The 13162-nt window shown below is 53.6% G+C and overlaps 4 protein-coding genes across 4 annotated transcripts; 1 reads left to right on the forward strand and 3 right to left on the reverse strand.

The window, feature by feature from the left end:
• Nucleotides 1–932: 932 nt before the first annotated feature.
• On the forward strand, nt 933–2098 carry CONPUDRAFT_72087 (kinase-like protein; the record flags this gene model as incomplete). Its single annotated transcript, XM_007769261.1, has 5 exons — nt 933–1058; nt 1115–1177; nt 1237–1440; nt 1536–1826; nt 1877–2098. The coding sequence occupies 5 exons, from the start codon at nt 933–935 to the stop codon at nt 2096–2098; spliced, it is 906 nt and encodes a 301-aa protein (XP_007767451.1).
• Nucleotides 2099–3565: 1467 nt separating this feature from the next.
• On the reverse strand, nt 3566–4434 carry CONPUDRAFT_72088 (uncharacterized protein; the record flags this gene model as incomplete). The annotated part of the gene is made up of 4 exons (XM_007769262.1): nt 3566–3651; nt 3946–4035; nt 4122–4228; nt 4304–4434. The coding sequence occupies 4 exons, from the start codon at nt 4432–4434 to the stop codon at nt 3566–3568; spliced, it is 414 nt and encodes a 137-aa protein (XP_007767452.1).
• Nucleotides 4435–4625: 191 nt separating this feature from the next.
• On the reverse strand, nt 4626–7484 carry CONPUDRAFT_136509 (uncharacterized protein). Its single transcript, XM_007769372.1, has 4 exons — nt 7343–7484; nt 7215–7288; nt 6288–7146; nt 4626–5528 (listed from the first exon to the last, which is right to left on the reverse strand). The coding sequence occupies exons 1-4, from the start codon at nt 7407–7409 to the stop codon at nt 4852–4854; spliced, it is 1677 nt and encodes a 558-aa protein (XP_007767562.1). The 5' UTR covers nt 7410–7484; the 3' UTR covers nt 4626–4851.
• A 1336-nt stretch (nt 7485–8820) lies between these two features.
• Nucleotides 8821–11320, reverse strand: CONPUDRAFT_72090 (uncharacterized protein; the record flags this gene model as incomplete). Its single annotated transcript, XM_007769263.1, has 8 exons — nt 8821–9068; nt 9106–9327; nt 9431–9772; nt 9826–10091; nt 10239–10349; nt 10425–10610; nt 10854–10968; nt 11272–11320. The coding sequence occupies 8 exons, from the start codon at nt 11318–11320 to the stop codon at nt 8821–8823; spliced, it is 1539 nt and encodes a 512-aa protein (XP_007767453.1).
• Between the last annotated feature and the right edge of the window lie 1842 nt (nt 11321–13162).

A 13162-nucleotide genomic window follows, 5' to 3' on the forward strand; every position in this document is an offset into this window, starting at 1 on the left:
TGTACAGGAACCAAAACTTCCTCTGGTGGTATATGGGCAATGGCCGAGAGGTGTGCGATGTTTCTCCGTACTTCCCTCTCAAATAACTCAAAGATATCCGACAATGGGACGGGTTAAGCCAAGGTGATGACATCTGATAAGGATACAGCGCCAGGTTCACGATCAGGAGGTGGACAGTCGCAAAGAACATGGCAATGGTCGAGCCGATATTTCCTACATATCGATATCTGTAACATACACCCTTCCTTTGCACAAGCTATAGTTAACCTCAAGACAGTTTCTAGGCATTTCTGCGGAGTCAACGGGTCTGACTATTGTTTCAGCAACAATGAGTTGACCCTTTATACGGCTAGAAAGCTAATGACTTCATGTGTGTAGCGTCAAAATCATCGATTCTGACAGTAGCAATAGTGTCCATGAGTTCTGGTTTTTGAGAGACGGTAACGAGCTGAGGAAGAGGCCGGTTAGTTGGCACTGTGCTCTGCTCCCCAGGTTATCGCATCGCTTAGCATCTTCCATATTCCATCAAATATTGCCAAAGATGCTCTGATCTGAAGACAATGATCGATATCAATCACAACAACTGTATCCATATAGCAGTCCAAAACGTACTTGCACTAGCTCCTCCCAGCATGTTTGACCTGCTAAAACGATCCGATAAACGTTCTTGTCGACGTGTCCCATCCCCGTACCAGAGATATACCGTGGGAAACCCTGGTTCTGTGGCGATGCTTCGGTTCTTGTTCTATATCTGGATACACAAGGACCCACAAGTAGTTAAGGCGTTGGCGATGGGATACCTTGTAGCGCACATATCACGCTCAATCTCTACCTTTATATCAGCAGGGCAAAGTGCATCATCTTGCTGCTCATCTCTCTACTTCCACCTATCGTGATCTTTTGACACGTCATTCCGAAAGCCGATACATACAATGAATCAAGCTCAAATCACTGATATCACCAGTCAAGTCACAAAGCTCGAAGTGCATCAACGCGGGGGAGGTTCATCTGGGGATGTTTTCTATGGAGAGTGGAGAAGTTCCCAAGGGCAGACTAAGGTATGTATCAGAGTCTTTTCTTCGTTTCACAACGACCATAATTCGCGGTGCTACAGGTCGCGATTAAGACTGTCCGCGTATGCACAGATGATCCAGCAGAGATCGCGAATATTCTACAGGTCGGTGGGACATCCTTACAGCAATACACGGGCTAGACAGGTTGCTGATGATCGTACAGAAGTTTATGCGCGAAGCTCGTGTATGGGCGACACTCAAACACGAGCATATCGTTCCATTTTGCGGCATAGCAAGCGATCTCGCGCCAAGGCGGGGCATACCATCCGTCATCTCCCCTTGGTATGACAGTGGTTCTCTGAGGACTTACTACAATCAACATTGGCAAGATGGAAATGGTGTTGCGGTGAATACGCGAAAATCTATAGTGTGTCTCCTTCGTTCACCCTTTCTCTTTTCTTCGTGCTTTTCGCAACAACAACTGGTGCTAATTTGATCTCGTTCTATCTTCGCCTCGCTTAGATGTTTGGCGTTCTTGACGGCCTCAAATATCTGCACACACGCGATCCGCCGGTCGTCCACGGCGATCTCTCCACGCAAAATGTCCTCATCGACGATAAAGGTCAACCACGCCTTACAGACTTCGGATTGTCGGTCCTTGTCGACATCCCTGGCTTTACAACCGTCACGAATCGTGGTACGTACAAGTACATGGCGGTGGAACTTTTCGGGGATGGTCCCGGCGGACCTGGAACGGTACCCAAAAAGACGAAAGAGAGCGACATATGGGCATTTGGGATTCTATCACTTGAGGTACGTGTTCTTCACATCACACGAATCAAGACTAACTCTCTGAATTTTAGATACTTTCCAACCTCGAGCCGTACGTGGCCCCTTCCGGACAGTCTCTTAAAGATGCGGTGGTGATAACAAACGTCCCGAAAGGACACCGTCCAGACCATGATCGTTTTAGACAATATGTTGATGATGATCTATGGGCGATGTGCAAGTCGTGTTTGAGGACTGACCCCAGAAATCGGTTTACCGCAGAAGATATTAGCAGGAATCTGGCTGGGAAATGTTGAGAGCGACTTGTAGTATACAGCACGTTTAGCCCAGCTTCACGCATTATGCTATCCAGTTATCAATGTCATATCTATTTAAGTCAACATGCTGCGCTATCATAAAGGGCATGGTCGACACAGGATGAACGTAAGTACTGACTGAACATTCGAGCTACTAATCTAACTCTACGCAAACAGATGATAGGCAATTTCATAGCGTATCAATTTATCCAAGTTTGTGCCAGTGGCATGACGAAATCAGCAAGAAAATCCCATAGTCCATGATAGAACGTCCGCACGAATCTATCCTTTGGAGTACATGTATACCCTATGTCCTGTATCACCGGCAATGCGATGCTCTGTACCTCCCAACACTGATCGGAATTCTACGACATCAGCATCTCTGAACTTTACATGCAGAAGAAGAAAGTACACCATACCTAGGGACCAACACCCTCCGAGTGGTGTCAATCCTGTATCATCGGAGATGCACCGATGGCGTCCGTTTCCCTCCTGAGCAAAAAGGTCCTCTTATTGGTGCCTGAAAGTCCGCCCTGTGAATGCGTCGCCCCTCGAATCCTTACTTCCTTGAGCAACGGAAGTCGCGCTTATCATTCTATTTGCCCCCATACGGCCCTAACAGCCACCATCACAACGACTCCTAAGGTGATCAAACCGCGAATCGCCGTTGTGATCCTCATGATACGGATGGAAGAAGACCGACGAGAACTTAGTGCTGCATCGCGTTGCCCATGAGGCCTCTACTCTCAAGATGGCTTGATTGCAGGAGTGTATGAAATGTTTAAGTACAAGTGGCGCCATCGGGCAGTACGTGATTGCGAAGGAAGCGAGAGAATTCTGCAAAGATGAGCCACAGGCCGCCGCAGAGCGTGGGGTGCACCTCAGCCATCTTGAACATTTCGAACAATGCATGACGAGATCCAGGAACCCACATACGAGAATGTGATGACGTGTTGAGCGCCTAAGTTGCAGTCGTTCAACTGCCAATGATACCGGCGAATACAATGAAGCCCGTTATGTAGAGACTCAGAAATAACCGTATGAAGACAGCCACGGAGTCATTAATCGTCGGAGCAATGATCATGATCCACGCCAGAAAGAAAATGAAGCTGTGAGTATCGTCGAGGCCGTACAGTGCGCAGGTACAGTACAGCTGACAAGGCGCACCATGTGGCGAGAACGTATGATTGGCAGGCGTGTGTACTACCCTAGTACTGCATTTGATGACCAGAGAGAAGCAATTAATGGCCGCTATTGAGGTCTGCACCTGCTGTGCATGAAGACTTGATACAGGTCCAAAGGTCATTAAGCGAAAGACGGGCATGAAGACGCAGAGTACAGCTATAGCGCTAACCGCAAATTTATTCGGATTGATGAAGGCAGCACGGGTACTGCATAGTAACGAAGAACTGACCGATCGAATATAGTCCATACCATTGTGTACTCGGTAACAAATCTGCGAACCGCCTACGGTACCAGAACATAACGATTCATATTGGTCTGTTTAACCCGAGATTTTTCGAGAGATATTGGCTCTCCATTTCCGCCAGGAACTAAAAACAGTTGAAAATGCAAGGATAAAATTCAAAACCCCGGCGGCTGCAAAAACTGATATCCCAAGAAGCCACCCCAGCCGAAAGCAGAGAACAGAGGGTCGGTACCGCAAGCAGAGCAAGTAGCCGGCCTCTGAATCTTTTACCCTGTACACCACGAGTCCATCACACGATTGAGCCTCGCCAGGTATCATAGGCCATAAATCGATCTACAGGAGCTGTCCAAAGCCCTCCCTCGGTCCTGCCGAGCGTGCCGTTTGCGAAGCCGCCAGCATTCCGCAGTCGGAGTCGTACCTGCCCCGACAGCCCATTCAAGCTGAGAGACAAAAGGAACCGCGTTTGACCATATTTCGCCACCTCGGATTCGTCCAGCCAGCCCATTCACTGCACATACAACATGCGAGCCGAGCACAAGTGCATGCCCATATATACACACAGCATCCAGTGGAGCTCGAGCTGTCATTACCTACGATTCGTCCGAGTCGGAGGAAGCGCGCGGTCGCTTCGAGAATCAGAAGGGCACAAGGGGAGCCCAGTACTGGCTAGCGGGAGCGACCAACAACGTAGGGAAGATGTCCTGAAAAGAGGAGCGTGAGAATCGAATGCATGCAAACGCATGTCGCACGACCCCGTGGGCCGCGGCCGGCGGCACCTTCCTTCGTCCGTCGGGATATAGCCTGCGACGCTCCGCTCGGTGAAGTCACCGAGCCCTAGTAAACGCTCGAGCGCCAGTACATACTCCAGTACGGTACTCCAAGCTCCAGCGACATGCTGATACAGCATGAATTAAAGGACTTCTTGCTTTCCTAACTCCTTGAGGTATCTAATGGATGTGAAAGATTAGCATGCTCAAAGCTAACTTTGAGTTCTTCCTCCTTACTGCATCAAAATTCTCAAAAGAAATGAAGTACTGCGCTCGAAAGCCATTTAATTCCAAGAAAGCAATCTCATAATAATAACAGTTATATGTACCAGTAGCGATTTATACTTGTGCGTTATCCTATATTCATGAATTTGCATGATCTACAGTATGCTGTAATGTGTTTGTTGCGTACGATCGTTCAGAGCAAGAAAGTGGTTGAAACCAAGAGCACAGTTATATGTACACGGCGTTGTTTAGCATTCAGCTTTGCCACATCCTTGTAAGCAAGAAAGAATCAAAAAAGAAAGAAAAAGCAAGAAAAACATTAAAGACGAGCACTAAGTCGCAAATGCAGGTCGCAGAGCAGTCGACACCCGCGTGTCCGTCATCGAGCGCGCGTAAGCAGGCAGAGACGGGCGGTACGTATAATCCCCGCTATGCCCATTCCTCGAGTGATGCGAACCGTGCGTGTAGTAGGTCGTCTGCGAGGTCGATGAAGCTGGCTGGCGACAAGGCGACGCAGGTCGAGACCACTCCGACTCGGATGAGCTGGAGCTGGGCACAACCTGGATCTTGCGGGGCCGCTCATCCTCATCCTCGTCCTCGGAGGCGCTCTCGCCGTCTGAGGGATCTGCATCGTCCACGTCCATAGCGCCATATGGTCGCCGCGAGGGAACGGATCCGGGTCCAGGTCCAGACCCAAGCAAGACAGGCTCGTCGTCCGAGTCGCCGTCGCTGATACTGTGCGTCGTGGTCGGCGGGGAGATGAGCGCAGCTCTGGAACTAGCGCCGCTCGCTGCCCGACGGTGTGAGGTAGCCACCATGCCGGCGCTAGCGGAGTTGATACTGGCAAATTGGCCAGCGCTGCGAGGATCGGGTCGGTGCGTTTGCACGAAGACGTCGAGTTCCTCTGGGAAGGGTCCGGCGCCAACACGCGAGTGATTACGCCAGTGCCGGCGCATGTTCGAGTTCACGTTGAACTCACGGCCACACCCTGGATACGGGCACCGGTACGCTAGAAGACGCGAAGGAAAGCAACGAGGATCGTCAGCACATGCAACACACCGCAAGAACGTGAAGCCCGATATACAAAAAGAACAAGAAGAACAGGAAGTAGAAGAAGCATGGAAGCGAATGGACCAAATGGAGATCCGAGCCGCGCAGATCGAGCGCAAATCCGACGGCACTGCGGAGGACGGCGAGCGGCAATTCCGTGCCGTCAACCCAGCAACCAATTCCATAAACGCCACCAACGGGAAGCGAAACAAGCGAGCCGAGAAGGACCCTCGCAATCGTCAGTGATCCAAAATGGAAGGTGATTCGTCGACAATCGCCTCTCTTTCACCTCTTCACCAAGGCACGCACATCGCGTCGATCGACAAGCGAACCAACTGTCACGCGCTGCGATCTCGCCCCCCGGGTCCCGAGTCAGGTCGGCCGCCGCCTGCCGTCAACTGCTCGTGTTGTACACTGTCCGGGAAAAGGCAAAGGTACCGACAGGCTACGGGAAGCCGCATCGGATGCATGATGCCAGCCGTGACGCCCAGGGCAAGGGGTTTGGCGCGCGTCTGCCACGGCTGGGAGAGAAAAAAATAGAAAGAGAAGGAAAGGAAAACTCAAAGGAAAAAATCAAATGAGAAATAGTCGTCGCGGTGACCTCATGCCCATCGTCTGACCAAGCGGCGCCAGAACACTGACGGCACCATGACGAATTGGAAAATATATATGACGAGAAAAAATCGGGAAAATAAAAAAGGCGGAAGAGAGCACTCACGTCGCGCGCCCGTGTGCGTGTTAACATGGATCTTGAGGCTACTCGGCCGGTTGAAGCGCTTGCGGCAGTGTGGGCACTCGTGCCGCTTGCCACGCCCCTCGTTGCCGCCGCCATTGCCCGAATGTTGCCCTGCATGACCCTGTTCAATGATCTTTGGGAACCCGCGTCGCGAGCCGTCGACGATGGTGGGCGCACGGCCCGGCGGATCGCTGATCGAGAAGGCGAGCATCGAGCCGGGTGGGATAGATGATGACGCCGACGCTCCAGCGGAGCCACTGGGGGGTCCTTGGGAGGGGTATGGATGCTGCTGGTGGACAGCCATCATTTGCGCTTGTCCGTGGGTAGGCGGGGCTGCGGAGTAGTGGTGCTTCGATGAGGAGGGCTCGCCGCCCTCGCGGAATGTCACCTGGCCTGTCATTGGCGCATTGGTGGGCGCAGGCTCGTGATAATGGTATCGTCGCGCGGTGCTCATATCGATGGGCATCGAGACGCGGAAAACTGGTGCGATGCCTGAGGTGTGGGCCATGGAGTGGGTGGGCTGCGCGACGGGGGCAAGATTAGTTGCACGTGGGTGGTTGCGTGCGCTCGTAGAGGAGGCAACGTGCTCCAGTGAGGACCCAGCTGGGTCTGCACGGAGGACGTTAAAAGAATAAGCAGGGCTTGTAGTCACGGGACCACGGTGGAGAATTTCTGGGGATGATGAGTGTGTGTGCATCTGAGCCTCGCCTGAGCGCGAAGGTGGTGGCGAGGGAAGAGAGCCACGGTACTGCGGGTATGGAGAGGTGGCGTAGCGTGAATGTGCGTGGTACTTGTCGGCGTTGCGCATGGTCGCCGCATCGGTGGCGCTCCTCATTGCAGGCTGCGGCGAAGACGTGAGTACATAAACTTCCTACGGCTTTCTACGACGGTTAGAATTGTAGAACTCACCGATCTGGTGGACTGTTGAGGGGAGAGGCGAGCTGTGGGTTGGAGGGTGCTGCGTTCGGATGAGCCATCCATGTCTGGGAGGAGGAATGAGATGGAAAGTAAAGACGTGTTGCATTATAAGAGCTTACCGGGGAACATCTCTCGAATCGAGGGTAGAGCGATGCCGGGGCGGGACATGATGGGAGATGTGAGCATGGTAGTCGGAGTGGGCTAATAAAGGCGGGGCGAAGACGGTGGAACGAGACACTGCCCAGGCGACGAGTGAGATGATTGGGGGGTGGAAGGGTACCAGAGAGAGGCGGGGATGGATGAGGCGTGAATGGAATAGATCGAGCAGATCTGGGTTGCAGGCTATAAGGCACTATATATATATAACCGCGGGAGAACGGTGATGAGATGGGATGGGGTCAACAAACGTAGAGCAACAAACACAACAAGCGCTTGCAACGCCCTGCGCCCGAAACAGTTATCGTATCCTCGGGCTTCAAACGCGCGCCGATCGTCGCTTGCTCGAATCTCGCGCCCTTTTTGGTCCTAGATGCGGTGGGCAAGGAGCACTCTGGCAATCTCCGTGCGTCACAGCCTTGGGACAGCAAGTGATTTGGCAGATGGCCAATCCTTCCTTCACGCGCGCAGCTGGGGGAGATGTGCCTTTTGGACGGCAAGCTGTTGAGTGACCGTCGTTCACAGGAACCTGTTCGGCGTTGGCACAGCAAGCTTGTCAACGGCGGAGTGTGAAGGACTGGCTGGCGTGTAGAGCGCGGGGGTGGAAGGGGAGCGAAAAGAAGAGAAGGGGAGTAGGGTGGTATGACGGGGGGAGTAATATATGCAACGGCCTAGTGTCCGGGCTGGCCGATGTCAGGGAGAGGTTGTGTCTGTGTCTGCATGATTGGCACAAGGATAACGCACTCTCGCCTACCGGACAAGGCCCGTTACGTATCGCCTGTCTAATCGGGAATCCTCTACCCAAAACAGGGTCCCCCCGCCCGATCATAATGAATCCGACCGTGGATACCGTCCAAGTTCTATACATAAACGCCCCCAGAACAACCTCCCCGTCCATGCTCCGAAGCCATGCCAGCCAGCTGGGCATGCACAACATCCGAGCATCCCTTCATTTATCTACTTATTGATCATGCACAATTTGCCACAATAAACCCCTTACGGCATCCTCCAGGACCTAGCAAGACGCACACAAAAACCTTGCACCTCCAGCTCGTCCGTGCCAATCCCTTGGCAACTTGGCAGTCCACGCCCACCCATGCAGCGAGGAAAAAACATCTTCTCTCGCGGGAGGAGCCGTGCCTCGTGTATCGCACGCATCGATTTGCAATCGACGCCATTTGGTAACTGCTCCCAAGGGACGCCGAAGATGCCCAATTTTGAGTTATTGAGTAAATCATTTACCTCCGAGTCGATCCACGGGCCCACTTGTGGAACCATGACGGGGACATGACAGCGTGCGGCATCACAGGATCAGAGCTCCCCGATACGGTGCTCTCTTCCGTCATGAACTTCGCGCCTGTCCATGTCTACCAGTGCCCGTTGCCCTCGTATGACATACATGCAATGTGATTCAAGGGTGGAATTGAGAGTGTCATATGTTTTACAGCGGGTAGTTCTTCCGCGACGATTTCTCGAGCGCCTGCGTGTGCCGCGGAGGCCCGGATGACCGGCGATCCTCTAAATCAGGAAGGTTCTCTTCCTTTCGGAATTTGTGTTTATCACAAAAAGGAAATCCGAGATGTAAATTTGGCTCGGCTGCCCCCTTGATGACATGATCCTCACTGACACAACAGCCCGCGACTTTGTCAATGCCGGTCTCCACGGAACCCTCATTAACGTTAACTTGTACTAATACCACCAAGAACCATCACGAGTATACACACACCGTATGAATCATCTTGGGGTTTTGGATCCTTCAAGTTGGGCAGGATGCGCGCTAACCACGGGGAGCTACGCCGAGCACCCTGCCCCATGAATGCATACGATCGGCAGACCCGCTTCTTATGAACTCTCTCCGCTTCGAACAAGAACCAGCATCCAAAACAGCGATCCAGTCCGACAATCGGCAGCAACACGTTCGACAGCTGTCTGAAAAGGCGGCGTTTGGCTGTAAATGACATGAACAAATGAACAGAACCTAACTCATTATCCCCATCCCCGTTGCCCTTGCCCTTTTTTGGACTGATTGGCACACACGCCTGCCAGCCTACCGTCGTAATGGGTGCCCCGAAAATGGGTCGCCGCCGCCGCCGAGAAAGAATGCCTTAACGCGGAGCGGAGGGGGACCAAAGAGGGTGGTGCGGAAGAGGCGCCGAAGCGACGAGGCGCGGGGAACGAGCGAACGAAACGCGGGGGGCGCGCATAATTATTAGACGGAATGAAATGCAGACGTTTGATGGGCGACGAACCGACAAAGGGTCGGCAAGGCCACGCCGCCCCGCCTCCTTCCCAGCACCAAGGCTCTTCCTTGACGCGGAGCGCAGCCACCAGCCCTTGCATGGCCAATGGAAGGCGCCGCACAACGCCCCCTAAGATCTGCTTCGGACCGTACACTTGTACATTTGACCTGCTTCTGCGTGCCAACGAGACAATAAGGCGAGCTGACCTTCATTTTTGGCTTGCATTTCTTGAACGTTGCTGTGGAGTTTGTCTTGCACCAGGGCACCCGACGGAGCAGAGCTCGAACATCGCGGTCGCCGCAAGCACGCAGGCCTCCTGAAAATCCGGGCTGGATTCGAGGCAGCCTTGCCAAATTCGGCTACCGGCGGCCGATCGGGAAGGAGAACACGTTTTTTTGCTTCGGGCGTGATGATGCGCCACGGGTGCATTTCAAAAGATTTTCCATGTTCGAAAGCTTCAAACGCGGACGCCCTGGGCAGGCGACGGTAACCCGACGGGATGGATGAGAATGGAGAAGTAAATAAGGTCAAGCTTCAAAATGGTTTGGTCTCAGGATAAGGGCAACTTGTGGTGGGTGTGGATGCAAGGTAGCCGTCCAGCGCAACGAGGCACACGCACATCTCACGCCGGCGATCACTCAAGAGGCCGCGCTGCCGGGCAGGATCAGCGCCCGTAGCGCCAGAAAGGGTAAGCCGCCCTCTGATACCCGCCGATCTCGTCTGGCGCATACTGCACTTAGGAGAATCCTCACATCATCATCAACACCCACCCACGCCGCCCATCCTCTTTGCGGCTCAAACAAACCTTGACCTTGTATGTGCGCTATGTTTAGGTGCGTGGGCATCATGCATCATGTCCCTGGCTTCCTTGGTTTTGCCGCTGTGCCGTGCTCGTCGTCCCGTGATCGCTGCACGGTTCTTCGCTTCCTTGCCTGTCGCGGTAGTGGGCGAAGCGCGCGACAGACATACACCCACGGAGACGCTCGGCGATCTGCCGTGAACGACAGGGTGTATCTAGGGCCCGCCTCAATGACAACGTTCGCCGGGTGGCCGTGGTGTGGGCACCTGGGAACGGCGATCCGCGACGATTGGAGAGGGAAAGGAAAGGAAGGTTTCTGAGGAGGAGATTAAGATTCTGTGGCACGCGCGCAGAGGCGTGTCCGTGGGCAGGCAGACGCAGACAGCTGCAAGACGGATACGGACGAGGATCGTGGATCCTTCGTGGTGCGGTTACGGTTTCAGTTTTGCAATACCAGTACCGGTATGTCGTGTGCGTGCCTTGTGTCCCTTACCCCCCTCCTCCGCTTTGTCTTCTGAGCACGGTCTGCCTAGCTGACTGAACCTTGTACCTTGTTCGTCAACGGATATTCGGGCGCCACATTAATCGTCTCCGAGGGCCGTGGATTTAACGAGTGACTGTATTGTGTAATCGAAAGGATCGCTGCGGTGAGGGATGGGTTTGACAGGTCTTCTCGGATGGAAGCGAAACGCGGCACGGGAGAGGATCCATGGACGAATAGATCTGTGTGGCTGGCTGATCTGCGCGGATAACTGTCTTGGGTTCGTGCAGGTCCGTGTGTGGTGCGTTTGTCCCGCTCGTTGTCCGATCGCTGTCTGCTCGCTGTTTTCTCGCCACCGGCATGCGCACTTACGCATGCGCCGTCCACAGTCACACGCCTTCCGTGCGTTCGTGGGCTCCATGTTGTTCTGAAACGGGTGCTCATATCAGATGGAGCCTGCACTTCACCAAAAGTGTCCGCCGTATGCTGTATGCCATGGAAATCAAGTGAAGCCGAGCGAGCGTCTACCTCGCCGCGAACATCCCATTCGCAAGCTTCAGCATTTCATCTCCACTACTTTCATTTGCGATTTAACATCTTACACCAGGTATCGCTGACAGATTGATCCACGGATGCTGATGCAGATGGGCAATTCGGCAACACCCGTGCCCTCTCCGTGTGTAGCGGCGTTGCAAGACGTCTACAACGATTGGACTAGGTGAGTTAGGGAGCCACGAGCCAGAACGAAGGCTTAACTCTACGCCGGCACCTAATCTTGTTGTGCCACTGCGCAACCTTAGCATTTCACGATTATGTGGGATATCTTGTCGACGTGTTACGTCATGCCTGCGACACCCCAGCTGTCACCCCGCCATCGAGCGCTTGCCATGTCTCTCGCACTTCCGGCTATCAAGATCTTCCCATATCCAATCTCTCATCTCATCTCTCATCGTTCTCATCAGCGCTGACCAGCCCGTGAGCCTCTTCAGGCGAATCGGCCAGACTCCGACGTCGGCTTTGATTATCTATCTAGGGAAACTGGACTATTCCAATTGTTGGATAGCTTCACATATGCGCTGATTCGTACTCACTAGTAACAGCTACTCTGCGTACTCGGAATGGACCGAGCGCCGGCGACTCTCGGCGACTGCAACCAACCTATCTCGACCGTCATGTTACACAAGTTATACCCCATCGGCTATGGTGGCACGCTGGGCGTAACAGGAACGCCTTTACTTGGTACATGATCTTCCCCCCTTTGATCTTGGGCGCGAACGCTGGGGCATCTCATAATCGGGTGAACTCTGCGCTGGTATTGCGCGCGCGTCGAATCTGATTTGCCTTCGGTATCTCCATTTGTCCTGGATCCACGGACGGCGATACTTATGTTCTATTCTTACCACCTCTCTGTACACTTCGTCGGGCGTTCCGAATTTGGTCGTCTTCGTTTCGTCAACCCCATCCAACCCCTAACTAACATTCAGCTTCGTCCATGAAGCCCGAGTCCATTTGCTTGGACCTCGCGTATATCCATGCAGACATAGTGTTTGCGAGAAGAGTTTCAGCATACCCGGATAGTAGGTGAGAACCGGGCCCTAGATTTAGATAACTTCGAGCTTGCAAGGGCGCACGCCGCAAGGCGATCGCGTGCCCACAACTGCCAGAGTAAATACCGAGTACCTTCGCCGCCAGATTCGCGCGAACGCGCTTCTTCTCGGTCTTCCGCGGCTCCTCTATACGTCTATAGGCTGAAATTAGTCTGAGTTATAAGTCCACGCTCCACCTCTTCCGCCCTTGCCAATCGCAGAGAATTCTCCCGGATCCGCTGCCCATCTGTGGCCCGAGTTCTCATGGCCATCTGCCCAGCTATCACCCTCAGAAAAAAGGGTGAGCTACTGCTGTGCCATATCTCTCAGCTCCCGTATTACCCGCAGCTGCACGTGGAATACGTTCCTGCTCCCAGACGGACGAGGGGACGAAGATAGGTCCCGACGGGAAGTCCCGCAGGACAGGAGCCACTGAAGGGTAATGCCCAGTGAGGTGAGATGTGGGCGCCTCCGTTGCCCTTTCTTGGTCTGGCTGCACCCTGCCTCTGTGCCAGCAGTGGGGACCTTCCCTCCGCGAAGTCGGGGCAGTTGCGCCGCCGGGCACGGAAGCTAGGCTAATATCATCTCGCGCGGAGTGAACCGCGAGCCACAACATGCTAACGCTGCTGAATACACGGTATGTATAGTTCGATAACGGTAAGGTTAGAATAGCCACT

The sequence above is a fragment of the Coniophora puteana genome (genome assembly GCF_000271625.1).
Source record: "Coniophora puteana RWD-64-598 SS2 unplaced genomic scaffold CONPUscaffold_5, whole genome shotgun sequence".
NCBI classification, from domain to species: domain Eukaryota; kingdom Fungi; phylum Basidiomycota; class Agaricomycetes; order Boletales; family Coniophoraceae; genus Coniophora; species Coniophora puteana.